This window comes from Poecilia mexicana, unplaced genomic scaffold (assembly GCF_051168715.1).
Source record: "Poecilia mexicana isolate PSO_F unplaced genomic scaffold, ASM5116871v1 scaffold_11, whole genome shotgun sequence".
NCBI lineage: Eukaryota > Metazoa > Chordata > Actinopteri > Cyprinodontiformes > Poeciliidae > Poecilia > Poecilia mexicana.
In genome coordinates, this window is record NW_028263380.1 from 25,899,105 (window position 1) to 25,925,760 (window position 26,656).

The 26,656-nt window shown below is 40.6% G+C and overlaps 1 protein-coding gene across 11 annotated transcripts in view; it reads right to left on the reverse strand.

The window, feature by feature from the left end:
• macf1a (microtubule actin crosslinking factor 1a) overlaps positions 1 to 26,656 on the reverse strand; it is a 209,887-nt gene that overhangs the window by 114,503 nt on the left and 68,728 nt on the right. For 10 of the 11 annotated variants that reach the window (XM_088010500.1, XM_088010494.1, XM_088010493.1 and 7 more), the window contains 8 exons: positions 21,931 to 21,992; positions 15,310 to 15,399; positions 13,288 to 13,365; positions 12,450 to 12,542; positions 1,967 to 2,133; positions 1,773 to 1,885; positions 987 to 1,093; positions 751 to 870 (listed from right to left, as the gene is read on the reverse strand). In XM_088010500.1, coding sequence (XP_087866626.1) covers positions 751 to 870; positions 987 to 1,093; positions 1,773 to 1,885; positions 1,967 to 2,133; positions 12,450 to 12,542; positions 13,288 to 13,365; positions 15,310 to 15,399; positions 21,931 to 21,992 — 830 coding nt within the window. Of the gene's footprint in view, positions 1 to 750; positions 871 to 986; positions 1,094 to 1,772; positions 1,886 to 1,966; positions 2,134 to 12,449; positions 12,543 to 13,287; positions 13,366 to 15,309; positions 15,400 to 21,930; positions 21,993 to 24,370; positions 25,223 to 26,656 lie in introns of those variants that run through there. The other variant, XM_088010497.1, reaches the window with a different exon arrangement.

The following is a 26,656-nucleotide window of genomic DNA, read 5'->3' on the forward strand; positions in this document are numbered from 1 at the left end:
TCCTCAGGGCTTCTGGCAGGTTTTTTTCCTGCTTTATTGTCTTAAAAATTAATTACAAATGGCAGAAAACATTTTAAAAATGTGGCTTTTACTTCAGACTACGATAATTTATGTTTAACTTCGAGAATATAGTCATAATAATAGCAGAATAAAGACAATTTTACCAGAAGAGCTTCATAAAAATGCAAGAAAAAGCAATTTAATGACAAAAAAGCTCGTATAATTATTTTTCAATAAATTACTACTTTATTCTGCTAACATTGTAACTTTATTCTCATATTATTTCGACTGTATTCTTGTAATATTATTTTATTTTTATTAAAAATAAATCTTGGTCTGACCCTAACATTTTGTTGTTCAGTTGACTTGAATTTCAAGTCCAGAGAAAAAGAAACTTTAAAACAAGTTTTTCAAACAAGATGAAATTTGATGATGACAGTGATGTCATCATCAAATTTCAGTGATGATGACATCACTGAAATTTGATTAATCAATAACATCAATTAATCATAAACTTAACATTCAATAAAATTAATTAATGATCAACATTAGATAAAATTAGTCATCAACTAACTTAATACTCAATGAAATCAATTAATTGTTAATTACCTTAATAATTGATCAAATCAGTTAATCGTCCAGCTCTAGTTTTTGTTACAACAAACTTCACACCAAAGCAGTTAACAGGAACCAGTTGATTTGGACAATGTTTGGTGTTAAAGTGTTTTAAAATGAAATAAAAATGCTCACCTTGAGTTCTACTGGGTTCTGTGGGAAGTTCTTCTTGGCCATGAGGCCCGTATGCTGGCGGCTCCACTGGAGCAGAGACGAGAACCTGGACTGGTACTCCGACCAGCGCTGGTCCACTTCCTGATGACCAGAGGAAACAGTTCAGGGGAAAAGGAAGGAAACTTTCACTGCTAAAGGACAGCAGAAAAAAATCTAAATGATCTTTAAGATGGAAATAAGCAGCAATCGGGTCACACCTGTGCAGCGATGCCTTCTCCTCCCTCTGGGATTTTAGGGAAAGCGTCGTAAATCGAGGAGACGTAAGTGATGACGGACTTCTCATCTGGAGACGGAACGTCGACATCTGAGGAAATCAGAGAGGAGAAACATAAAACAGATCAACCCTGGAATAAATCAGGCAGAGCGTTTTAAATTCATCTGGCTGCAGGTGAATCCTCCACTACAAATGATCAGGCTAAAGGAATGCTGCTGTTGCATTTTAGGCAGTACATTTTTTATTTTCCTTTTTAATAAAGGAGTTGAATTTCCTATTTGTATCTGTACTTTATTTCACAAAATCACGAGTCACACGATCAACAACCGAATGTCACTACTTGCGGAAAAGGCGAAAATGATGACAGGAAGTGGTCGGATGATGAAGGAGCAGCATGTTTTTTAATTACTTTTCTTCTGAACAAACTTATTAACGTGCGATTTTTATTTTGGTTCTTATTTAACGGAAACACTGCAATTGCAAAAGTGTGTTTTCTCAACATATTTGTAATGGAAACGCAGCTTCGTTAAAACCCATCCATCCATCCTGAACTTTTTTAAAAGTTTTATGCCCAATGATTCAGTAAAGAAAGGAAAATAAAAGCAAGTTTCCTCAATAAATGGCAGAAAAAGAGCAATAAAAGACTTTCTCTGAGAAAATGCGGAGAAGAATTAACCAAGATCACTTCAAATTATCTCCAGAAAGTCTGGCTGCTTTGAGGGAAGATGTGTGATGTTAACAGAAGAGCAGTTCTGATCCGCAGCCTCACCCTCGGCGTCCAGCAGCCTGGTCACGCCCAGCGACTCGGCGATCTCGAAGGCCTGCTCCAGGTTCTCCCTGTTGCTCTGCCGGGTCACGGCCTCCATGTTGATGAGGTCCGGCCTGCAAAAGCAAACACAGAGGCAGCATGTTGGTGTCCATCTGCCTAAAACGCAGCGCCGCTCCGCCTGCAGCGGCCCTGACCTGTATCTGTGCAGCAGCGCGTTGAACATGCGGCCGTCGCTCCACGCCGAGCTGAAGTTGGTGCAGCGGAGGCCGGGGTAGCCCTCGGTGGCCTGCTGGCTCCATAGCAGCAGCTTCTCTTTGGCTGTGAGGTCAGCGGACTCGCCGCAGACGTAGATCTCTGAGATCTGGAGGGGAACAGAGAGCAGAGGGAGAGGTAAAAATGAGAAAACAGACGGAAAAACCTACAGCAGCCGGAAATAAAGTCGCTATGGAAACAATATAACACAAATATCTTTGACTGAACCTGATGTTTCCTCTCGCCTCGATGTCTCTGACTATTAATAATAAGAATAATGAGATAATTATCCATGTATAATTAAATAAACGTATTCACTGCAGCATCATTACCCTCCTCTTCCCTGCCCAGCCTCCATTTATCTCTTTTTATCACCTTCCTTCATCTTCATCATCTCTTGTTTCAGAGGATGATCAACAAATAAACAAAGTTTGAAGGAAAGGAAACATTTTGTCCTAGTTAAAGAAATCACAAAATATTATTTAAAAATAAAACACACAGAACATCTAACTGCCTAAGATAAAAAGACACTTTTAGGAAATTTTTCTTTTGTTTCCAATGATGAAAACTTAAACTTTCTTTCAAGTGGGGTTGTGCGAGATAGCCCTGAGCAGTCAGTATCTTACATGCAGTAGAAAACAGTCAGGGTAATCAATGAAAAGTTAAGTTTTTCTAAGAGGACCAGTTCTGGCAGTTAGTACATTCTACCACCACCGAACAGTTTGAGGGCTAAACTGGTGCCAATTACTGTCTGAGTTTAAAGGGGCAGTATCATGTATTTTCCCAGTATTTTATAACACAATCCAGTAACTGTGTTACCTTCAGTTTCCGTGTACACCAAATATGACTTAAAAAAATTAATGTCACTCTGACACCTAGAAATTGGGCCTCTCTCTCTTTAAGAAGCTCCTGCTCTTTCTGACACTTTTTGCATTAAACTCCTCCTTTAAAACGTCAGTGCACCCTTAGAAAGCATTTCCTTCTTCATCTGTGATTATTTTCCACAGATGTAGTACCATCAAAAAAACAAAGAACTTTGATCCTAACATGTTTAATTCCTGCTGTCTAGCGCTTGCTTGTGTGGTTCAAAGACAGTTGTTGTCGTTAGTTGACATTTTAAAATGTGTTTTTCCAGTAGAGGAAAAACGTCTGCCTAAAACATAAACAAACTTCAACCACTTCAGCCAAATGAAATCAAAGTTTCTCCTTCCCCAGACCATTAAACACAGCTTCCAGGGAGGCTAGCAGGGAGGCTTTTCCTCTGAATCCTGTCTGTTTGGGACCGTTAATGACGCAGGGGCAGTGACCGTCAGCGCTTGGCTGCTGCTGCTGCTATCATCAGTTGCCTCCTGTCAGACCGCCCTCCCTCCCTGCCGCTCACACGGAGCTGGGAACCGTCCGGAGAATGCCTGGAGACTGCGGCAACGGCCAAAAAATGCAGAGCAGGAGGGACAAGAGAGAGCAGCGCTGCTAAACGCACGCAGCAGAAACACAGAAGATGTGAAGTTCAACACCTGAATGCAGAAATAAGTCCATGACTCTGAAGCACTTATTAGCAGCTAAAGTCACTATTAATGCATAATGCATTAATCTGCAGGTTTTGATAACTGAATGCAACTTTAGAGACCAAAATCCAAACCTATAGTTGCCACATCAAGTGATGTTTGAGGTCAGATTTAATATTACATTCAATTATAAGCTAAACAAATGTCTGGTAGAAACTATCTGTTGCAACACACAGATAAAGTTTTATCAAAATATTTTGTGGCAGTAGTTTTATAACAATAAAAGTCACCTTCTGAACTCTATTTAATTTACTGTCAGAAATGTAATGTTACTATCCAAAAATAAAAAGTAAAAGTGGAAAGGAATATAAAAAAAAGTGTTCAATTGGCTGTAAAAACGTTAATCAAACAATTTTCAACTGTAAATGTCACTATCCAAAAAAAAAAAAAAAAAAAAAAAAAAAATTAAATAAAGCAGGAAACTGAAAGAAATACCTAGTTAGCTTTAAAACTGTGAATCAGATTAGTTTAAACTAAGGGCAGGACTTTAATTTCCAATCATTAAATTACATAGATTTTACTCGTTAAAAATTTTAACACAATTAAAGTAATATTGTTATTTTACTTTTGTTTTAATCCAGGGCTGGAACCTTAGTTGTGTGTTTCTGGTACGACCGTAAATCTGATGCACAAGCTACATCCGCTAACAGCAGCTGTGGATGATGAAGCTGCTTCTCTTGAGCCATTTCTGCATCAAATAATTATCTTATGTGACGCAGCAAAAAAACAAGAAAAAGACTATTGGTGTGTTCAAGTTGTGCTAAAAGCTGTTCAAGCCTAAAATAGCATTTTATTGATAAATTTAGCAGCTAATTTAGCAGCGAAAAGGGGTTTATAACAGAAAATGTTGCTTATTATGTCAATTAAAATGCAATTACTTTGATTAATTAATAGCAGACCCTGAGATTAACTCAATTTTAACCGAGCTCCACCACTACTTTATACTGTTTACTTCTACTGTAAGTGACCTTTTCCTCCAGTCGGTTTAAATTTGTAGTAAACGATTAGTTTCAACTTACAGGAGAAAGTAAGCCCCGTCATTACAGCCACTGACCTTTCTCCAAAACACTCAACCGTCCTTTCTGCCTCTCACACTCCTTAAGACGTCAGCAGTGTGTGTGTGTGTGTGTGTGTGTGTGTGTGCGTGCGCGTGTATGTGTGTACTTGTTTATATTACGGTGTGGGGTCCAGAGCGTGCGTGCGTGTGTGGAGAGACGAAGGGAAAAAGGAGGATGGAGGGACTGGCTGGGCCGTGTTGATTAGGCCATAACAACAAAGGCGGAAAGAACCGACTGAAGATGAATGTCCTCCAAATCCGATAAGAGCTGAAAACCGACATGACCACTGCTGCAACAGGCTGCACATATTACGACGATGAAACCGCGAAAACAAACCAGAGACAAACAAAAAGAGCTGCAAAAGGTCCTCCAAACACCAGAGACCAGGGGTTTGGAGAATAAGGTCCAGGAACTAAATTATTCCTCTTTCTTGGGAATACTTGGGAATAAATATCTGTGGTCAGATTCAGAGAATCAAAACAGGAAAGGAGAAACACTGAAGCTATTTCTAAATATTGTTTTTATGCTGACTAATCCAACTATTGAAGTTATTCACTGTAAAAACACAAAATCTCACCAAGTATTTTAGGTCCAAGTTTTAGTGTAAATATCTTGGTACACTTCATATGAGACAAAAAAAACCACTTTGCAAAGTTTTTCATTCGAGGTTGGATAATTATTCAGCAAACGTTGGATTTCACTGCAAAAAAGCAAAATCTATATTAAATAAAGCTATAAGTTTCACAGCAGATCTTCAGTAGTGGGTAGGGACCACAGATGCCAACAAAAGGCTAAAATATTTGAGTTTCCCTCTAAAAATGGCTATTTTAATAGTTTGAATACCAAATCTACCTTAAGAAACATTAAAACACTCTGTGGAAAGGGTCTTAGCGCTACAGCTGAAGCTAACTTTCAGTCTTTCTCAGATCTTGGCGCTACAGCCAATCAGCATCAAGGAAAATGAATGGCAGTGCAGGATTGGCTGCTTTGCACATGTCAGCCAATGTCAGCCAATAGCATGTGAAGTAGCTTTGCGCCTCATTATTTCAGCTTCCAAAAGTAAATTTTATCTCAAGTGACCTACAAAAAATACACAATAGTAATAGGGAATCCACAAAACTAACCCACGAATAGACAGGAGTTTACTGGTCTGTAGTTTTCTATCAAATTCAGGTTTAAAATTTGACCCAAGATGTTAGTTCTACAAACGTTGGACGGTTTGATTTGGTTACCTTTGTACAAACCTGCGGCAGGTGCTTTGAAGCCGCCAGTTTCTGCGGCACCAGCGGACTCTCCAGGGTAGAGTCCAGTTTCTCAGATGAGCTGCTGGTCAGGCCTCCCCAGTCCATCTGACTGGGAGTGGTACCTGCCGTTTCCGGAGATGTCAGAGGAAGATCGCTGGAGTAGCCCGACTCGAAAAGAGACGAAGTTTTCATGGCGTCCTGGATGTGCAAATGGCCGGAAGATGTTGGAGAATCACCTGCTGGTTCTACCAGCTGAACTTTCAGGATGTTTCCTGTGGCGGGTGATGGTGCCGGAGGTTCTTTATGAACATCCACCTCGTTGTCCTTCCGCAGCGGGGAGCCCAGATCGCTGGGGTAGACTGTCCGCACCACGCAGAGCTTCCCATCCACCTCTCGGATGTGGACTACACCTTTATGCTCCTTTACTACCGCCTCTGGCCTGTTTCCCCCTCCATCCTTACTCACTTTCTCCTTCTCCTCTTCCCTTTTGTGTATCCAAGGTTTTTCCAGAATGCCTTGAACTTTCTCCCTAACCCGGCAGACCCTGCCTCCTCCTGGAGTGGTACTGCCCAGGGCAGGCGCCGTGTTGACCGGGGTGGTGGCTGTGGTTTGGCTCGGGATGCTGGAGACGTCGATGATGGCGCTGACCGTGTCTTCCTCCCCAGGAAGGCAGAAGACTCCTCTCCAGGCTGGACTGGGCTTGGGAGTCGCTTCAAGTATTCGGCTGCTCAACAGTCCGCCCATAGAGCCGGGAGACAAAGTATTGCTGTGTGGATCGGTTCTGGAATGACTTAAATGGGATTCAGGCACTGTTCTGCTGCACTCCACACCTTCAGGATTTTTCTCCTTCACCTGGTCGACCTCGTCGGACTCATGGACCCGAGTGTGTTTCTCCTCCCCAGCCCTCCGGTTCTTATTGCCCTTCTGCTTACGTCTGAAGCGAAGACGTTTCTTTGGTGTCAGGGTCGGTGCGCCGTCTGGATCACCCTCCCGAAGAGGCCGAACGCAACCCATTGAATTCCCCATGTCTCTGGTGATGCCCTGGGGAAGAATGAAGGCAGCGAAAAGCGAAGCTGAAAGATCAACCTCTAAGGTCTGGCCATTGCCTTCCTGCGCTAATCCTCTTGATTCAAATCTCCAGGCTTTCTCCCACTGAGTTGGATTCAACGGGGCCAGTCAGCAAACAGAAGGACTTGTGAATGATTTTCTGCACCGTTTGTAGTTTTAGCAATGGCAGCAAGGGAAGTGAATGTTGGCCAAGCTTCCAAATATTGAATCACCATTGACAGCCATCTCGTTCAGCTCGGCACTTCTTGGTAAGCTTCACTGCGTTGAACTGGCACGTTACATACGTCACAGGCAAAAGATGAAAACTTCAGAGCAACAGTTGCACCTCGAAGAAAGCAACTGTCGCTCAATAGCCGAGAGCCCAGACCCTCTGAATGAAGCAAAGTGTTGAACGAGAGGCTGGTTTTTACTTCGCTACCTTCCAAAATATCAATCCAGGAAGAATATTCTCCAGTCCGTTTGTCCTGTGAAAGGAGACAGGTGGAAATCAGCCCAGTTCAGCTTAGGACTCGGATTTATTGGCAGCTAGTCTAAGGCAACACATCAGAGTCGTTTTCATCCCATCTGGGATTCTCCAGCCGTCCCGCCTTCAATACACAGCCAATGTCAACTTGTTTTCTAGTCTCATCTTCCATCAATCATTAAAAGTCCCAGGAAAATTGAAGACAGCTATATCCCAAGGTGAGAAAAACCTTCTGATCTGCTCCCATTTCATTCCAATCAACAGAACCAGAATGAAGGGATCCAAGAGCTCTATCTAAGCTCATGAATTAATGATCCACAGACCACGCTGTGGTAATGTTAATGCAGCAGAGAAGAAGAGAGATCAGTATACAGAGTCTTCCCATGGTATTCCTGCTGCACGTCCTGCAGTCTGGATGTGTGTGACAGAGGGAGCCATCAGCCAATGCTGCAACAGATTGCAGGAAGTCCAGCCAATACTCTGACAGCTTACTAAAGACTCAGTCTGATTTCCACCGCTCCTCACGTCTAATCCGGACCGTTCAGGAGATTTCTCCTGTGATGATTTGGCTCTTCTGACACATGTTTTTATCCTCAGTATGGTGGCAATAAAAAGTCTGAATATGACTTTGCAGTTCTGAAAAGCTGGGATCACAAGACTTTCCACTCCATCTCATTCCCTGAGGTTTAAAGTTGTCATTTTGCCAGAAGCCCTTTGGAACTCAGGAGCCCCGTCTCCTCATCAGGTGGTGCAGTGCGACGATGCAACAGCTGGAAAACCCCACAGTTTGCAGGACGAGGGCAGGACTTGGATCAGTATGTCGAAAACATGTCCACAGTCTCCTTAACTCCTCAAGTCTGTTTTTTCCTAATTAGGAACAGGCCTCTGGACTCCGAGGCTGGGAAGTCGAAACAGAAAGCAGTTCTGGTCATCAGTTAGCTTCTTCTTGTGCAGATGTGCAGCGAATCTGGAGCAGAGCCAAAAAGATTCAGAGTCCGGTGAAGGATAGTCCAGAGCATCACGTAGGACCGCAGAGGAGCCTAAAACATTGCGTCCTCCCAGAAACAAAGACGCGAGGTGTCTCCGGCTGAAACGAAACCTTCAGAGAAGCCAATCCGATTGATACGCTGGAGGCTGGAACGGCACCGAGTGTTTCTGCGTTGTTGGGCGGTCCCTCCGATCAGCTCAGATCTGTCCCTATTTGTGGTTTGAGGCCTGGCGAACCGGCGGCAGGCGGACCAGATCCGCCGCTCCCTCTGCCGGCTGCACGGCTCGGTTTTATCCGCGGCTCGCAGACGCCAGCAGACGGAGAGAAAAAGCTTTTATCTGCTGGCTGCTGCAGCTTCACTCTCTCCTCTGCTCGATCTCTCACCAGCCCACCCCTCCCATCCTCTGGCTCTCCTCCTCCACCAATCCGCTTCCTCATCACTCACCCCTCTCTCTCTTTCTTCTCTCTCTCAGCTGTTAGGGAACAGCTTTCTGTGCTACAAACACACACTTGACCCAAAAGCTTCCCTGAACGACAGAGGGAAAACGGCAAACTGAGGATAAATGTTTCAATCAATTAATGCACAATTATAGTAATGTGCAGTTCTGGAGCGGTTTGGCATAAAGCATCTTCATTAATCTGCTTTTTGAAACACCAGAGTAGAGCTGCAACTAAAAATTATTAATTGATTATTCACTGAAATTACAATTAATCAACTAATCGCATTAAAACTTTACATATTCTGAAGATTTTTTATTGAACCACGTAAGCCTTTTTATGCTACATTAGAAATACATTAAAATATGCAAAATAAGCATTTAATTTGATCCCCCTAAAATAAAATAAAAACATTTCCCCTAAAATGTGATAAGTGCATTCATTTAGTGTTTGTTTTTTTTTTTATCTTAAATGCAAAATGCATATATTTTTTGTACAGTTTTAGCTTAATTACTGCTCTAAGTGTGTTGTTCTTTTAGTAATTAGCCTCTTTTAAGTCTGTATTCTGCAGTTAACAATTAATCAAATGCTAAAGTAGTTGAAGACTATTTCAATAACTGATTAATCATTTCAGCCTTACACCAGACGACGTAAAACTGCAAAATTAGATTTTTGTGCTTGGAAACTGGAGTCATCTTAGTGTTTGAAGACAATATTTTGACAGTTTCAAACAATAAACCAGTATCTAAATTATTCCAGGATTTATGGCCATATAATCCATCTAAAATGGCCTGAGGCCGGACTCCACCCTCACACACGCCAGCTTTAATCCTCTGTAGGGTTCCCACCCACCATCAGCTCCATGATGTGATCCTGTGCTGAGTAAAGATGTGTAGAGACTGGATGTAGGGCAGGGAAAGAAGGTTTTTTGTTTTTTACAACTGGGAGCAGCTGATTAGCATGTCAAAACATCAAATAACACCTGAACTACAACTCCAAATCCCAGAGGAGCTGAGAAGGAGGATGCAGAGCGAGGAGGAGGAAGATGAAGCCATCTCTTCCATCCATCAGAACAGACGATATGGAGATCTATGGCAAACAGATCGGATGAGCTTCAAAAGACTCCACTCGGAATATTATTACTTCATTTAAAGCAACATGGCTGCAGGATCTAATTCCCAACTTCAATGTCTCTCTGCTTGACTTTCCAAACATATTTTTCTTGTGCGTCTAACATTGATAGTAATTGCACACTTGCAGCTAAGAAACCTGAAGATCTTGATAGTTCTGCTAAAAAAAGGACCAAGGAATCAAACTGATGGAGCTCATATTGGAGTCACTCCAATATGAGCACAGAATGTGATAAACTTGTTATTTAAGCTCTATAAATGTAAACATTTTTATATTTTTTCAAATTTCCAGCTCCACAGGAACCAGACTGGATTGGTTAAATCATTTATATGTGGAACAGTAAAATCTTTATCCTATAATGCTGAAAAAAAGTTATTTTTATAACATTTGAGAGGCATAAAATAATAAAATATTTGTAATCTGATTGAAATTATGTTGTTTTCATATATTCATTCCTTAATAATGGGGCTTGGAACATATTTCATATATTTGCATTTTGCTTAGCTTGGTTTTAAACATCTAAAAAATTTCCCCTCTGACACAAAAGCAAATGTCTTTAATGTATTTGAAATCATTTACAATAACATCCAGCTTAGCAGCTGATTGGAGGGATTTAATAACAAACAGCCTGACCGGCCAATCAGAGGCAGCCACAGGGCAGCAGGGCTGGAGGAGGCTGACATGCTCACCTAAATGGTGACACCTTGTGGCGATGCAGAGTAACTGCAGGCTGAGTTGTATATAACAGGACAAACAGATCAAAACTACGATTTGGTTTCTGCTGAGGGTCCAGATGATGAAGGTTTCTATTCCAGGATTTGAACCAGCAACCTGAGCATGAGGTTGACTAAAAGAACAAAAGTAGAGAATATTTCTTTGTAATGTTTTGGTTCTGAACTCGTCCTGTGATCCTCCATCATCACCATTAAGTCTCCTTTAATCTCTTCATCGAACTGCTGAGTCATGCCCCGGAGCAGCAGCTATACGGCGGTTTCCGTAGTAACCAGATGGCAGCATCACCTTGCCAAGTGTCGCATCACATGACCGAGAGTGATGATGAGTATCTGCAGTCATTTGCAGCGTCACAAAACGGCAGGGAAACGAGAAAAACCAGCGAAACCTCCAGACCAGCAGCAGCAGCAGCTTCACGCATCAATCACCTCGACCTCCAAGCAGCTGGAGCCCAAATCCAGAGCAGCGTCTGCTCTACATCTTTATTTTTAACTCTTCCTGCAGCTCTGATCAAGGCCTCCTCATCTCACCTGGAACCAGAACTAGAACCAGAACCAGAACCCGGCAGATTTTACAGGAGAAATGAGGAAAGATCAGGGGTTCTGCAGCTTTCACCAACGCAAATGTAAGACTTTTTAAAAACCTTATGACGGAAATTTAAAACCTGCATCTCCATTGAAAAGTCTGAATGTTGTCCAGCCAACTGGAGATTCATTTTTAGAAACTCATGATAAAAGCAGAAATGTTGGACGCCATATTAGGGCAATTGTAGACAGTAAATTTCCTCTAAAAGTCTCAGAAAGTTTCTAGAAAAATAAGGACATTTCTGAGTTTCAAAGTCTGACTTTTTACTAGCAATTTTTTTTTTCTTTTCAAACTCAAATTTCCTTATTTTGGCTTGAAATTTTCTGAGAAGAATCTCAAGATTTCCGAGTTTTTTGGTAGCTATAATGCCCCCCTCTACACCATTATGAAAAAGCTAGCAAGTGCATATTAGCAGCTAGTTAGCGTTAGCCTCAACCGTCTCGAGTCAGAGCGTAATGCAGATGTCTGAGTGTGACTCAAAGTTTACCCCGACATAAAAGTCTCACAACAAAAAAAATACATGCAATATTTGGGATTAAATAATTCTGTCAAGACAAAATTTCCAACCTGTGATTAGTGTATCTAAGGCCAACTTACTTTTTTAAAATGTCCAACAATTATTGACTTGAATCAAGCTCCTATATGTTGCTTAAAAGTTACTTGTAAGTTAGTTTTGTCTTATTTCAAGTGAACTGATGTTTCAACTATAAACAACATCAAAAATTCTTGGTAAGATTTTGTGTTTTTGCAGTGTGGGATGAAGAGGAACCGCTGCAGTTTTATTCAGTACATCACTGTCCAATCACACGTCTGACTGGAAGTCACATGTTTTCTCTGAAAGGAGCAGAAAAATCAGCAGCAGATGCCAGTGAATCGTTTCTTCCTCTCAACCAGATGACAAACACAGCAGGAAGCTCCTGTATCCAGAACCACCGACCAGCAGTAAAATCTATATATAATAATTAGAAACTAATCAAGAGAACTCCTAAATCCTCCAAACATCCAGACTTTCTTGCTGCTGTCATTCAGAAAACCTTAAAAGATGATCACAGGCTATTTCAGACTTTGACATTTTCCATCATGTTTCTCCAAAACACAGCATTTCATTCCAGAAATAAGATTTAACCAGAGGCTCCATGTTAGCAGCTCAGACCTGGAAGTGGAGGATGATGGTCCAGATGAGTCCCAACGTCAGCTTCGGGTTCCCATCAGTGATGTCATCGTTCCGGATATTCACCAGTTTGACCTAAAATACAACAAAAAAACAGATCAATAAAAAACAGAATAATATTCTGATTGAACCCTGGCAGTTTAAACTGCTGGTTCTGATCCAACTGCTCTGATTATGCAAAACAAAGCCAGCTGTAATCAGAGGAAAAGAATAAAACTAAAGATGAGGGCTGCATCGACTGCAGATTTCTGACTGATCAGGATATTTACAAAGCAGCTCTTACTGCATCTTTCCTTCAACAAATGACCTTTTTTTGAGTGGGTATGCTCCAGTTAACGATTAATCAATTACCAAATTAGTTTACGGTTATGTCGATAACCGATTAATCATAATTAATACAAATAATCGTTTCAGCCCCATCATGATATGGCCTACACCGTGACTCCCGGTGGGGTTAGATTTTTCCTGAGATGTTCAGGGTTGATTTTGTGTGCCAAATGTCCAACTTTCTTAAAGATTTTAAGCAAAAAGTAAATAAATAAACAGTGCTGGTTGTAAATTTCCTGCAGTGTTGTTTTCCTTTTTTGCAGCCAGTTTGTTTGATACATATAGTTCACCTTAACATTTTCTTCTGAAACCTTTCTGCAAACAGATTCAGCTAAAAGATGCAAATGAGGAGGAAAATTTTAAAGACAGTTAATCAAATTCCTCATAAGTATTGGCATGAATGAACCCCATAAGACTGGATTCTGAAACTGAATTCAAAGGTTTTATTTTTTTGTAAATGTTGGCAAACAGCGGCCATGTTGAGAACCGTTACCTGTCTCTGTTTGAGGAAGTCCAACGCTATCTGGACATTCTGCAGTCGATGAAATCTCATCCGTCCTTTTTCTCTGGGCTGAAACGAAACAGACCACACATGAGAAAAAAAAACATTTCAAAGTACAATTAAAGTGATTAAAGTCCATGCTGTGGAGTCAAAACGATTAAACAATCCTCCAGGGGGCACCGTCTTCACAACTGGATGTTAAAAACTGGCTTTTAAACGGCAAACTTTCACTCTGTTCGCCTTCATCGTCTGTCGGCAAACTTTTCCATCATCCTGGATAAAGTGTTGGTTAAATTTTAGTTAAAGGAGAAAGAAGAAAATCACACAAACTTGAGTGGAGTGCAGGATGCAGATGTGAGTTCACTCAGGATTAATAAACAGGAAGAATAAGAGTAAAAATGTTGCTTTTTCTCCATTTTTGTTGAACATCATATTTTTGTTGATACAATTTGGTCAAATTTTATTTATTACATTTTTGTGCTGCTTTGTCAACTCTTATGTCATTTAATTAAATAGTTTTAGTTTTTCCAGTTTCATTTGTCTAATCTTGCCATGTCAATCTTGCCAACAGTTTACTGTTCATTTTGCTAATCTTATTAATTTTTTTTTGGCTCGTTTTAGAAATTTGAGGGCTAAAATGCAGATTAAAATGTTAATTATTAGTGTCTTGTATTTATGCCTTCATTCAGGAAGGTGACTGTATGTCTCTCTATGACATGAACATGATTTTCTCAGGAGGTCATCATTTTTAGAGGGGGCCATGGCCCCCCGTATCCACCCCATGGAGCCACCACTGTTCGTCATGTGATTCATGCAGATCTCAGTCATGTGCAGCCCGGTTTAGTTGGACCTGTGCCACGGCACGCTCATGCAACCCCACAGCTCCCCCTGCAGGGCGGAGGGTGGAACTGATCGGCACGTACTCCCTGAGCTCCTTCCTCATCCTCCTCTTCATCATCTTCCTCCTCCTCTCGTCTGAGCAAGATGAGAGGCGGCGCTCGAGAGACAATTGCCCTTTTAGGGGCGAAGCCACCCTTCTGTTGCTACGGTAACGGGAATGGAAATAAACAGAACAGAGGAAAGATGAAAGGTGCAACAGATGATCTGATGACGGATTCTGACCTTGAGATCTCAGTTTGGGTCAGGAGATAAATCAGTTAATCAAATGTTTGGTTTTTGAAGATTTAAGTTTTAGAAAGTGATTTATTTATTATTATTTTGTGCACCAATGCACTCCTCTCGTTTCCCATAGTTCAGATTACAAGACTACAGTCGTAGTTAGAAGACAATAATAATAAAGTTGAAATAATGCAAGAACAATGTTATAGTATTACCAGAATAAAATCATAATATTTGGAAAATGAAGTAAAAATTTTTCTGAAAACTTCAATACAAAACCATAATAAAAACTTAAATGAGGAATGTTGAGCTTTGGTATTGATTTTATAAACAAGGTGAAACATCAGCATCAAATTATGTTATTTTGAAGAAAAACCAGGCAGACTCAGGTGGTCACATCAGATCTCGAACTATCGAAGCTTTTTTCTATTAAAACAGATTTTTCTCCCTTATTGGTAAAGTTGCATCTATATTCTGCTAATATTATGATCATTTTCTCATAATTAAACTAAAATCCTCACAGACTGGCAGTAATACTCCATCATACAACTTACAGAAAGGATGAAGAAGTAAAAGTAGCTTCATGAATATATTTTCTGTCATTAGTACCTTCTGTTTAGAAAAATAAAAAGTTGCTAATGACAGATCTGATGATGTGTTTTGTTTCTAAGCCACATCGCCCCGCCACTCTGATCTGAAACTGTCAGGTTCTGTTATGTGGATCCGTCCCTCTGGAGGAACACAGTCAGCAGTCAGTCCGTGTTCGTCTGCATGATTAAAACCGAGCCGTCACCCGTCCTGCACCAGCACCAAACTCATTTTTAAGCCACAGCTTTTCTCCAGCAGAGCCTTGCAGGAGCTAATAAGTAGAAAAATGAAGTTGTGTTTTCCTACCAGAGTGACTCCAGAGAGGACCTCCAGCAGGGAGATGAGGTTGTGTCCGTCCCTCAGGTCTTCATACAGGTCTGTGATGTGCTTCCTCACCTGGGCGACAGAGACACAGAAAGGTTACTCGGCTATCTGAGCCGCCGCTGCTGGAGGCGGTTGCCATGCCAACAGATGAGGCACCAGCTGTGGCCTCTCGTCAATGTCAAACGGAGGGAGGAGGCGGCTTTTCACAGTGACTCAGCAGCTAAACCTGACCTAATTAAATAACTTTATAAGATATAAAAACAGAAACATCAAAGAAACAGAAAGGGCTAAACCGATTAATCATGATTCATCGACTATTCAAGTAATTGTCCACTAATTTAGAAATCGATTAATAGTTAACTGGAGAACCCAGACTCAAAAAAGGTCATTTGCTTAAACAAAAATTAATTAGAGCAGTAATTAACCCACAGCTGTTCAAAGATATATACAGTCTGCATTTAAGATAAAAAAATCTTTGTCTGTAAATATCTAATAATTAATGACTTTAATTTTAAAAAATCACCAGATCAAGTCAAAGCATAAAAACCTGAACTTTTCACATCTTGATGTTTGAAGTATTTCTTAGCTGCAGATGCATCCTTCGACATAAATGATTCATCGCTCACAAAAGGAATGCTGTTATTACATTTTAGCCAATAAAATGTTTATTTTCTTTTTAAAAAATAAATTGGATTGTTTATTTGCATTCTGTATATAGTTTCAATCCTGTACAAAATATGCTTACGTGGTTAAATGAAAAATCTGCACAATATGCCTTTTTTTTTACCTGATTAATTGATTAATCAGCAGAATAATTGATAGAATTACTGTTTAATTTTTAAAAAGTTTGAAGTTGGGAACTAGAAATTATCTGGAAAGAAGCACCAAGGCAGAGAGAAAGTCCTGCAAACGCCAATAATGTTTTTATTTTCTACTTTGTATTCAGCAGAGCAAGGAAGAAGTCTGGCTTTAAAACAATAACGTGCAATGCCTCACATGACCAGCAGAGGGCAGCAGATTCACAGGACAAAGTTGAAATGTTGCTCTGACATCATTATGTGATAAATATGATGAAGCAGCAGAAATGTTACAGGCTGATTCTCTTCTCTGTGTGTCATCATCATCATCTCTGTTTCTGTGGATCAGCTGCTTCTGGACTGGCTGTCAATTAGAGGACAGGAAGAAGAGAAGCTGCCTGGAAATGAGGAAACCTTGTTATCTAACTGGGTTTTACTGGGGCAGAGTGTCTGGTTTCCAGTCAAACTAACTGGGAGTTTTATTCAGGGTTCAAACCATTTTCAAACAGAGAAGTTCAAGCATTTTAAAGGCAAGTTTTTAAACTTTTCCAGCACGTTGGAGATAAAAGCAATACAAATGAACTAAAAAAAATACTGTTTCAATTCATTATTATGGCATATAAATAATATAGACACTACAGTACGGACAAAGTGAACTAAAACATAACATTTTATGTTTTGAAATGTCTCTCCTACCCTACACAGCTGACTGGGCCGAGAACATAACACTAATTTAACTAAGAATACCAAAGTTTCAATAATGTTGTATAAATATAATTGGAGGATCTGCAGCTAATTTAGCTACATTTAAATTATACAGATCAGTAAATCATTGATCCATTAGGAATAACAAATACGGTATATAATATATTCATTACATTGAAACAATCCAAACAAATCCGGTTAAAGTAAATTAACATCCTGCTTAAATTCTCACTACGTTTTCTGACATTTAGAAAATTAAAATCATTTTAGTAATTGTAAAATACCTAAAACAAGAAAAGTTGATTCTGATTTAACTTCAGAAAGAGAAGTTTTATTATTTAGTGTATAAAATATCTGTAAATAACATTTTCCAAATTTAGGCTTTTAATCAAATGTTAGCTTGAAGCTCAACATGTCATTATTTCATCCCTCCATTTGTCCTCTGCATTATTATTATTATTATTATTATTATTATTATTATTATTAATGCACTGGGGCACAAATAGAACTTCCCTTCAAAATAAAAGCAGTATATTTGGCCTTTCATGTAGAATTCAGACATTTTTCATGTTTTAATTTGCTTTTTGTTGCCGTCTGAAGGTCAGGGTTTGACCTGAAGGTCAGGGTGTGACCTGAAGGTCATGAGTGTCCCAGGTCTGGACATGGGTCTGCAGGAGCTGCAGCCTATCAGCTGAGAGGAAACGGTCAGCTAAGCTGATCAGGAAGGCCGGCTTGCCCTGGGACGACCTCTCAACCCACAGCGGGTTGCCGTGGGAGACGGCAACTGATCCCGACAAACCAAACAATGAGCTTACTACTTTAGCTCAAGTACTGAATCAGATTGTTTACATTTCTGCAGCTGCTTTCTGCAAATTTCCGGGAAAATCTTTCAACTGACTTTCTGCACAAAAAGCTAAATTTAAAATGTATGCTTTATGCTCTGTGTATAAAACATACAAATTAGTTGACATAAGCAACTAATGTAGTGATCAATTAATCGTTACCAGGAGTATGCAGACTGAAAAATCCCATTTGCTGAAAGAATAGCACATTCAGGACAGAAATTAAGATAAAACTGTTATAAATATAAACATTTTGCATTTAAAAAAAGTAAAACTCTCTAAATATGTTCAACCCAAAAATCCTCAAGTGGCAGTTTTAGTTTCACCTGGTTGATATTTTGATTAAAAAAATCTCGTATTAAACACTTTTTGATAACTGATTTTTAGTTGGTTAATAAAAAAATAAACAGATCAGGTGTATTGATGCCAAACCAGCAGAACGGGCTGAGCTTTTCTCATGTTGATGTTGGATGTATGCATTTAATCTGCAGACGGATCCTTTGCTTTGAATAATTAAGTTTTCACTAAAGGAATTCTGTTGTTGCATTTTAGGCAATAAAATGTTCATTTTCTTATTTTAAAATGTGATTTATTTATTTATTAAATTACATATTTCTAATACTGCATAATAATCTGAAGTGATGAATGAAAACTGCAGCTGTGTAGTACACATGGTAACATTTTAAAGATAGCCTTATTTAGAAATAAATAGTTGTCCTAAAAGCTGCGCCGTCCGGTCTGCAACATGGGCTCCCTGTTTATCACCCTGCAGGGTCAGAGTGGGTTCCTGCATGCCTGCAGGTAGCTGCTGTTTGTTCAGCGCTGTATAAACACACCTGTTGACTCCCTGCACACCTGAGCAGCCACAGCATTCCAGACTGCAGACACAAAGCAAACAGGAAACTTGGAGCAGTGATGTCATGCTGTGGGAAGCTGAGGACAGACACCACTCACTGCTTTGTTTTCCCTTTTCTTTCTCTGATTTTACTCCTTCAGTATTTCTATGCTTTATGTCTCGATTTGTTTTTCCATTCTTGCTGAGAAGCTGCTGGTTTCCACTCTAAGAACTGACAGATTAGAGCAACAAGCAGCAGAATGTACAGGATGTAAATATGATCAGCTTTAGGAATCAAACATTTTCTCACCACGCTCTTAAAGAGGCGATAAAGAAACTTTAACATGATTCTTTTTGTTTGCTGCATCGTTAAACTGGCTGCCCAGATAAACCTGCAATCGTTCAGTTTTCTGCACCACAATACCTTTAGTTTTATTTGTCACAGCTGCAAAGTTTGAATTAAATATCAGAAAAATCTCCAAACTAAGTTAGCAACAAACAATTACTTTAGTAATCAATTACTCGACTGATTATTCTGAAGACTGATCAAGTAACAAAATGTTCAGATTCTTCATTTAAAACCACTTGATCTTTTTTTAATACAATATAATCAATACATTAAAAGATGCTAATACATTTATTTTTTATAGGGAAAAAGTAAACATTTTATTGCCTAAAATGTAATACTATTACTTTAGTGAAGACTTGACCCTTCAGAGCAAAGGATTCATCTGCAACTCAGAAAATAATTTCAACAATATGAAAAGCTCAGGCCTTTCTGCTTGACTTGACATCAATACAGTGAAGGGCTCATCTGGTTTTCTGGGATTAACCAACTAATAGTTGGATTGCAAAATCTGCTTATTAGGAGATTTTTTTAAATCTGTCACTTGAGGAGTTTCTGGTAGAACAGATTTACAGACAAAGAAAGTTTATTTAAGTCTTAAATACAAAATGTTTTTACTTTTTCTGCAGTGTTGGCTTGGTTTCTGCTCTGGTTATTTTTTAAAGTCAGTTTACTCCAGTTAACGATTAATCAAATAATAAATTAGTTGACAATTATTATCGAGTTTCACAATTAATCAGATTAATTCAATTAATCGTTTTTGGCCTTGTCCAAACTACTTAGTTTCTTAACAACCTGTGATTTTAGCTTAATTGAAAAACCTAATAAACTCAAAGCTTTTCAAAGTTGCTGTGACATGAATTCATAACCTGAGGCTGACGGAAGAATAAATCCAGAAATGAAGCTGATTTCTCTCTCATCTTCCATCCCTGACCCAGATTTCCAAACAGCGGTCCGTCCAGCTCTGCCAGCAGATTCTGGGTTGCGTTACAGGGCTGGACCGGCCCGCTGTGATGACAGTTGCTCCAGAGTTATGGGGTCAGACGGACGCGCCCTCATCGGGTCATGTGACAGAAATACCCAGAATTCTCCTGGCGCTGCTACACGTGAAGTGACTGGACTCAATGGAGAGAAGGGAATGTTCGAGTTGAGGAGAAGGAACAAGGTAAATCACCTCCATGTTTCTTTTCAGTCATGATTACGAGTCTGAAATTTAAAAATAGAGGACGTTTTTTACGAGTGCATTCTGACCTTGTCAAAAAATGATCCCAAACTGATGATAAATGCAGGGTTTCCTCTGATTTTTTTTTAAAGTGGTGACAGTGAATTAACTACGTTACTGTGGTTCAAATAAAACATACGTTAACTTTAGGGTCATTTTCACAGGCCTCACCTAAACATGCATTCAACGTAACCTTCCTTATTTTATTTCTTTCCCTTTGCTTCTGACTATCCCGTCTAGTTTTTCTTCAATCCTGAAAGTGGTGCACAAACGGTAACCGGCTGCAGCCAAGCAGGCAGGAGCTGTCTGTTTTTCAAAATAAAGTACATTTTAACGCGTCATCATATTTAAATTCATTTCAAACTTTGATTATGGTTAAAACAGCTGTTCAAATATAGGCTATGTCATATATGTCTATTTTTGTATCTACATGTTTTACAGAGTTTTAGCATCCATTTTTAAAAAAGACTTTATTCTGAAGGTGGCTTTAATTTCCCTCTAGCAGTGCGGCACGATCAGTTACATGTAGAGGAAACCCTGGAATGATTTTTCCATATTTATCTCTATTTAAAGGAAAAACTTGAAGATGAGCAACAACCAACTAACCCTGATAAACGGTTTGCTTACAGTCCAGCAGTAATCATTCAGATTTCAACTCAGTTTCACTGGACGTCGCCATGGATGTTGCTGTGTTTAAATACATGTTTTAATGCGACGGCTCATGAAGTCGGTCGCTCCTGTTTTTGTCTCATGTCTCTATTGGGTTTGATGCAACCACATAATGAGACATAAGCAACGACACCACATGCATGGCTTATTTATCAGCAGTTTCACATCAACAGCTGAATTCTTCCAGGTCATGAACTTTGCAGGGTTTTGTGATAATCCATCATTTGTCATAGTCGGCTGTCAGATGGCTATCATCCTATCAAATGGAGACAAAATCTTCCTGGCGCCGTCCTAAAAGGAAAGCTACGTTTTCCTTTGATAATCAATGTCTCCTTCCCACAGGGAACGGCTGCCACTTTGTTCTCACTGGGCTCTGATTGGATCAATCAAATAACAGACTACAGCGCAGGGCATTCTGGGTAAACACAAGCAAAACAAGCGTGAGAGTCTAGTCCTAGTGGGAGAAATGTCTCTGGGTCTGCCTGTAGCCGCTAACATCTGATGCCTCTCCATTTCTGTTCACATGTCAAAGGAAGTTGCTCTCAGTGTCCTCTTCTGAGGTTTTCGTGTTGCTTCCTTCAGTGGTTCATGAAGCAGCGCCCCCTCAGGCCAGGAGGGGAACAGGTTTATCAGAGAGTTTGAATTGTTTTTAGCAGTGTGGTGTGAAAGAAAACCACAGGAGCTGAAAATTAAAAATATTGCAGTTTTGTTCCCCAATCAAAACAAAACTGAAAGACCATCAGGTGGGAAAACATCCTTGGTGAGCAAAGGTCAAGGCAGGACAGTTAGAAAGAGACCCGTCTGTGGATCTACTCTAAAATCATGATGATGGGTTAGCACACAACCGCTAACCCTAACTCTGCTGAAACTCAGGCTAAACCTCAAAAAATGCAGCTTATCTGATAGAAGATGACTGAAAAAGAAATAAATCACTGTGTTGCAATGATCTAGTCAAAGTCCGGACGTTAAACTGAGAGAGAGGGCAGTAAATGTAAAAGAAGGGGACGAAGGGTTCGTCCCTGAGGTACACCACATGTAATAACTGATGCCTAAAGTTCTGTTCAGCCCGACCCGTAGTGCAGTAGAAAGACGCCTTTAGAAAGTAGCTCAGATTTATTTCTGACCCTAAAAACTGAAATCAAAATTTAAAATCCACCCAAGCGACCAGCTGACTCATTAGAACCTACCTTAATGAGATGCTTGTTGACCCACTTGGTGAAGGTTTTCTTCTGCACCCGGTCCCGCTCATCTGAGAGAGAAACACAGGATGGAGGGTAATTAATTACATCATCAAATACAGAAAAACAAGATTTACAGCTACAGTTCAGACATTTATAATGCGTAACCGTGCCAACAGTGTATCGTTTTTAGATTTTAGAGCAGCTGATTAGCATCACAAAAGCTCAAACAACGTCTGAACTGTGACCCCAGAGGAGGTGAATAGAGAAGGAGGAAGTTAAATCATCTCTTCCATCCATCACAATGGGAAACAGGAAATATTTAAAAATAAATAGATGAACTTTAAGTCTCTAAAACAACCCAGTCAGATTATTCCATGTCACTCAGAGGAGGATGGCTGCAGGATCTTATCCTCTACTTCAAACTCCCTCTGATTTGCTTTCTAATCAGTGGACATACAAAGACTTAAAGAAGCGTCAAAAGCAAATGAGGTGGATCAGCAGAGCTAAACAACTGATGGTGTTATCCAGGACATGTTACTGTGGATTATTGGATGTCGAGCTGTTAGCTTTCCATAAACAGACATGAGACTGTCGCATAGCAAAAGTCTTCAGTCAGAGGCCTCTTCAGATTGGTTGCAAGACTGACTGCTACTGGAGATCCTTCCTGCCCACAGCGACTCTGAAGATACCTGTATGAAACGAGCTATGACCTTTTATTTCCTTTTGGGGTAAATAAAGAATGTTTGAGTTAAATTATGTCATTGATCAGATTTTTCATTTAAAGTGTTGAGCTGTGCAAAAGTCTTAGTCCAGAAGTGATGTGTTTAAACGTAGCCAGACGTTCTGGTAAAAGTGTTCCTGATTAACTGATTTTAACTTGACTGACATAGTTAAACATACTTAGAGAACCAAAGAGCTGAAAATTCTCCCAGATCCCATTGTTATGATTAACTTGTCTCCTCACCTGGCTATAAAAACCAGGATTAATGTTTTGTTCAGATCCAGAGTGATTCATGTTCCCAATTTATCCGTTTTTGGCAAAAAACAGAAGAGTGGTTTTAGTACTGGCTGGCCTTCTGTTTTATATGTTTCCACAACTTTTCTGATTGTAAGAGGTTTTACTTGCACTACATCAAACCTTAAAAAAAATCCCAGTTTTTCTGTTGTTGGTTGAGGTTAACTCCAGGCTCTCGTCTCCACCCAGACGGAGGCCAGAGTGAGGTAGCAGAGCCAGGAATAGAGGCTGATGTTTAGCCACTGTTTTGTTATCTTTCCTCTGCTCATATCCGTCTCCACTTGTCAACCCTCCAAATACCATTTATAATTAAAAAAAGCTTGAAGAGGAGCAGAAATGATGAGATTAAATAATGAAGATTGAGTCTGATGGATGGTTTTTCCCTCCAGTCATTTCAGCAGATCTGTTTCCAGCCAATCAGCTGCCTGCTGTGTACAGTTGCCATGGTGAGGAGACTGTCACTTCCTCCTTGAAACATCTTGTCTTTCTCCTTCACACTAACAGGGAAAACACACAAATATTTGCTCAACACAGCCAACGACTTCATCTGTCGAGCTCCAAAAGCTGGAATCGTTTCCAGAAATCAGAAGCGGACCGTGCAGCACGAACACGCACCGACAGAGCGCAGAGGGGTTTACTCAGAGGGGAAGAGCAAATATTTCAACACGCTCTTGCAAAATGTGCTCAGCCCTGTAACACGCCTCGATTCCCAAACCTGTCGGTCAAGCTGAGTCAGTTCAGCAGGAGGAAATACTTCAGATTCACATGCTGAACAAGTCAAAACTTCTGCACCAATCAGGGGTTAGAAAACAGCTGATTAGGGTTAGAAACCATCAGATCAGCTCTAAAAACCATCAGATCAGCTTTATAAACCACCAGATCAGGGTTAACTATTAGTTTGGGGCTAGAAGCCAAAATGCTGGGGTTAAAAACCGTAAGTATGAGGGTAAAGCAACAATCAAATCAGGGTTAAAAACCTTTAGATAAGGGTTGAATATCATCAATTTGGGTTTAGAAATAATCAGATCAGGGCTAGTAACCATTAATTCAGATCCAGATACTATCAGTGTGAGGCTAGAAACCATCATATCAGAGCGAGAGACCATCTATTTAGGGGTAAAAACAATCGGATCAGGTTTAGAAACTTTCAGACGAGTTAAAACCATCAGTTTTGGGGAGAGAAACCATCAGAAACCAGAAACCATTGAACGAGGGTAGAGATAATTTGATCAGGTTTATCTAAAGATGAGAGGGGACATGAGTGTCAGCCTCTGATTCATCCACACAGCAGAGCTTTGTTGGCATGAACACACCCACCTCACGCGGTGGAACCACAACAACACACACTCCCAGAGCCGCCGTGATTGCTCCAGATCGGCTCAGACACACGGAGCCGCTCTGCAAACAGACACGCCGCAGGAACGCACTGACCTGCACAGCACATGAGCGAGTACAGGTGAGCGTTCAGGTGGCTCTCGCTCCTGTAGTCGGTCCACATGCTGCCCGGCCCGGATCAGGCTCTCCGCTGCAGCATAATCCACAGCAGGAGTCGGATAATTATAGCAGCCAGACGTCAGGGTGAAGTGAAGGCAGGTAGGACCAGTTTGAAGGAACGCCGCCTCTCCTCTTCCTCTGTTGCGGTTTGATCCGTCGGTTCTCAGCCGTCCTGGACCCCTGTGGCAGCCGCCATGCCGACCCGTCCGGCTTGTCGCCGTTTTCTGCCCCTTCACGGTTCCAGCAGCAGTTGCTGTCCCACGTGTGAGTGTCAAAGTGAGGAGAGGCTCCTCCCCCGGTAAAACCCCCACAGCGGCTCTACTTCCTCTCCGCTCTGACACTTGCTCTCCGTCTATCTTTGCTCCGCTTTCTTGCTGTCAAATCCCTTCTGTTTCTGCACTTGTTGCCCAGAATGCTTCCCGCTTTTCCAGTAAATCCACATTTTCACATCAGGGGGTTTGAAGTGAAACCAAACAGATGATGTAATCCTCCTCAGATCAGGCGCTCAAATGAACGGCTTCCTCGCTCTGCAACACAAACTCCTCCTAATAGAGCTGACACAATCCAGACTCAGATCATTTGCTTTCCTTCGTTTCCTTTACAGCTGCTGGTTTTCACATCTCTGAAGGTCCTGAAGCGTTTCTCCTGGGGTTATCTCTGTGGTTTCTGAGGGGAAAAGCCTGTAATCTGAGACGGACTTCGTCCTTATCATGAGTTAATCAAAGCTGGAGAGGACACAGGTTCAGCTCATCCCCCCCAAAAAATGAAGAGGTCCTAGAAAGTAGGTTTGTTGTCTATAAAAGCTGATTTTTAAATAACGTCCTGATTTTCCCAGCAGATTGGATTTGGTCCAGGCAAAGCAACAGCTGACCAGGTCAGACAACAACACCTTCCTCTCCAAGCTTTCCTTTCTTCCAGGTGATCTCTGTATTCCTGCCTGAGTGAATCCTTTCCCGTCTCCTAGGGACTAAAAATACCCGGCGGCGCTAACGCCTCTAATACTTTGGGACGCGCTCATCCCTCTCTCCCTCCTTCGCTTCCAGTTTTCACCTCTAATCTCCCTCCGTCATCTTCCCGTCTGTGATTAGATTACCAATCTGAGTGGGAGGGATGTTCAGAGTGCTAGTCAGAGCAGGACAGGACAATGAATCAATAATAGTATATAATATTATAGACATGCGATGTCAGTAGAAAATTTGTCCAATAATTCAATAATTTCAATGACCTATGATCCAGAACTGCATAGCATGCTGGGAGATGTAGGCAGAGGAAAACCCTCTAACTCAACTCACTCTCTCTCTCTGGTTGCCTAGCAACAACCTGTAGAGTAACTTGCGCAGCAGCAGTTTTAAAGTTTCACCACCATGCCTCATAACTGCTTAAAACGGTGCGGAGTGAAAGCTGGATAAACAGGAAAGCTCATCCCACCAGCTAGGCTGTATTTCAGATATTTAAACAATAAATTAATCAGTTATTATCAATATATTGTGATAAATTTTTCAGCCAAATCGCCAAGCCGTAGCTGCAACTGAAGATTATTTTTTCCGATCGTTTGGAAGCAGAAGTTGTCACTCGGGAGAAGCGGCTTCTTATCCATTGCTGTTAGCAGATGTCATCAGAAACGCGTAAATAGAAAGACCCAGCAGACAGGAAGGCCCAAGAAACATTATAAATTGATCTTACATCTCTATATATTACAGTTTTAAACACAAATCAGAATGAACTAAAATCAAAATAAACAAGTAAAAACTTTCCGTAAAACAAATGTGGTCTCTGTTAGGGTGAGGATGCTCGGTCAGCTTATTGTTAGACGTTGGGGCCAAATGTTTCCAAGAGTTTGACACTTGAAATTTTCTTAGAATTTCTGTCTTTACATGAATTGAAAATCTGATAACATTAACTGAATAAGTTTCAACTGAATAAAGGCTTTAATTGGCTAAATATATATAAATACTTATATTAATCAGCTGAACCCTGAATGACTGTTACTCAGCACAGTAATTTCAAAGAAAGTGTAAACCATTTACCACAACATGAGCCAGCAGCGCGTAACGCTCCACACCCTGACACGATCGCCAGCCAGGTTTCATTTCCTGTGATGCGTAAAATAAGACCAGAACCACACCAGAATGAAACCCCAGCTCATCCAGAACACTGAGCCCAAAACCCAACATCTGCAACCCCCAGCAACGCCTCAAAAACCAAACAGAAATCCTCCTTGGT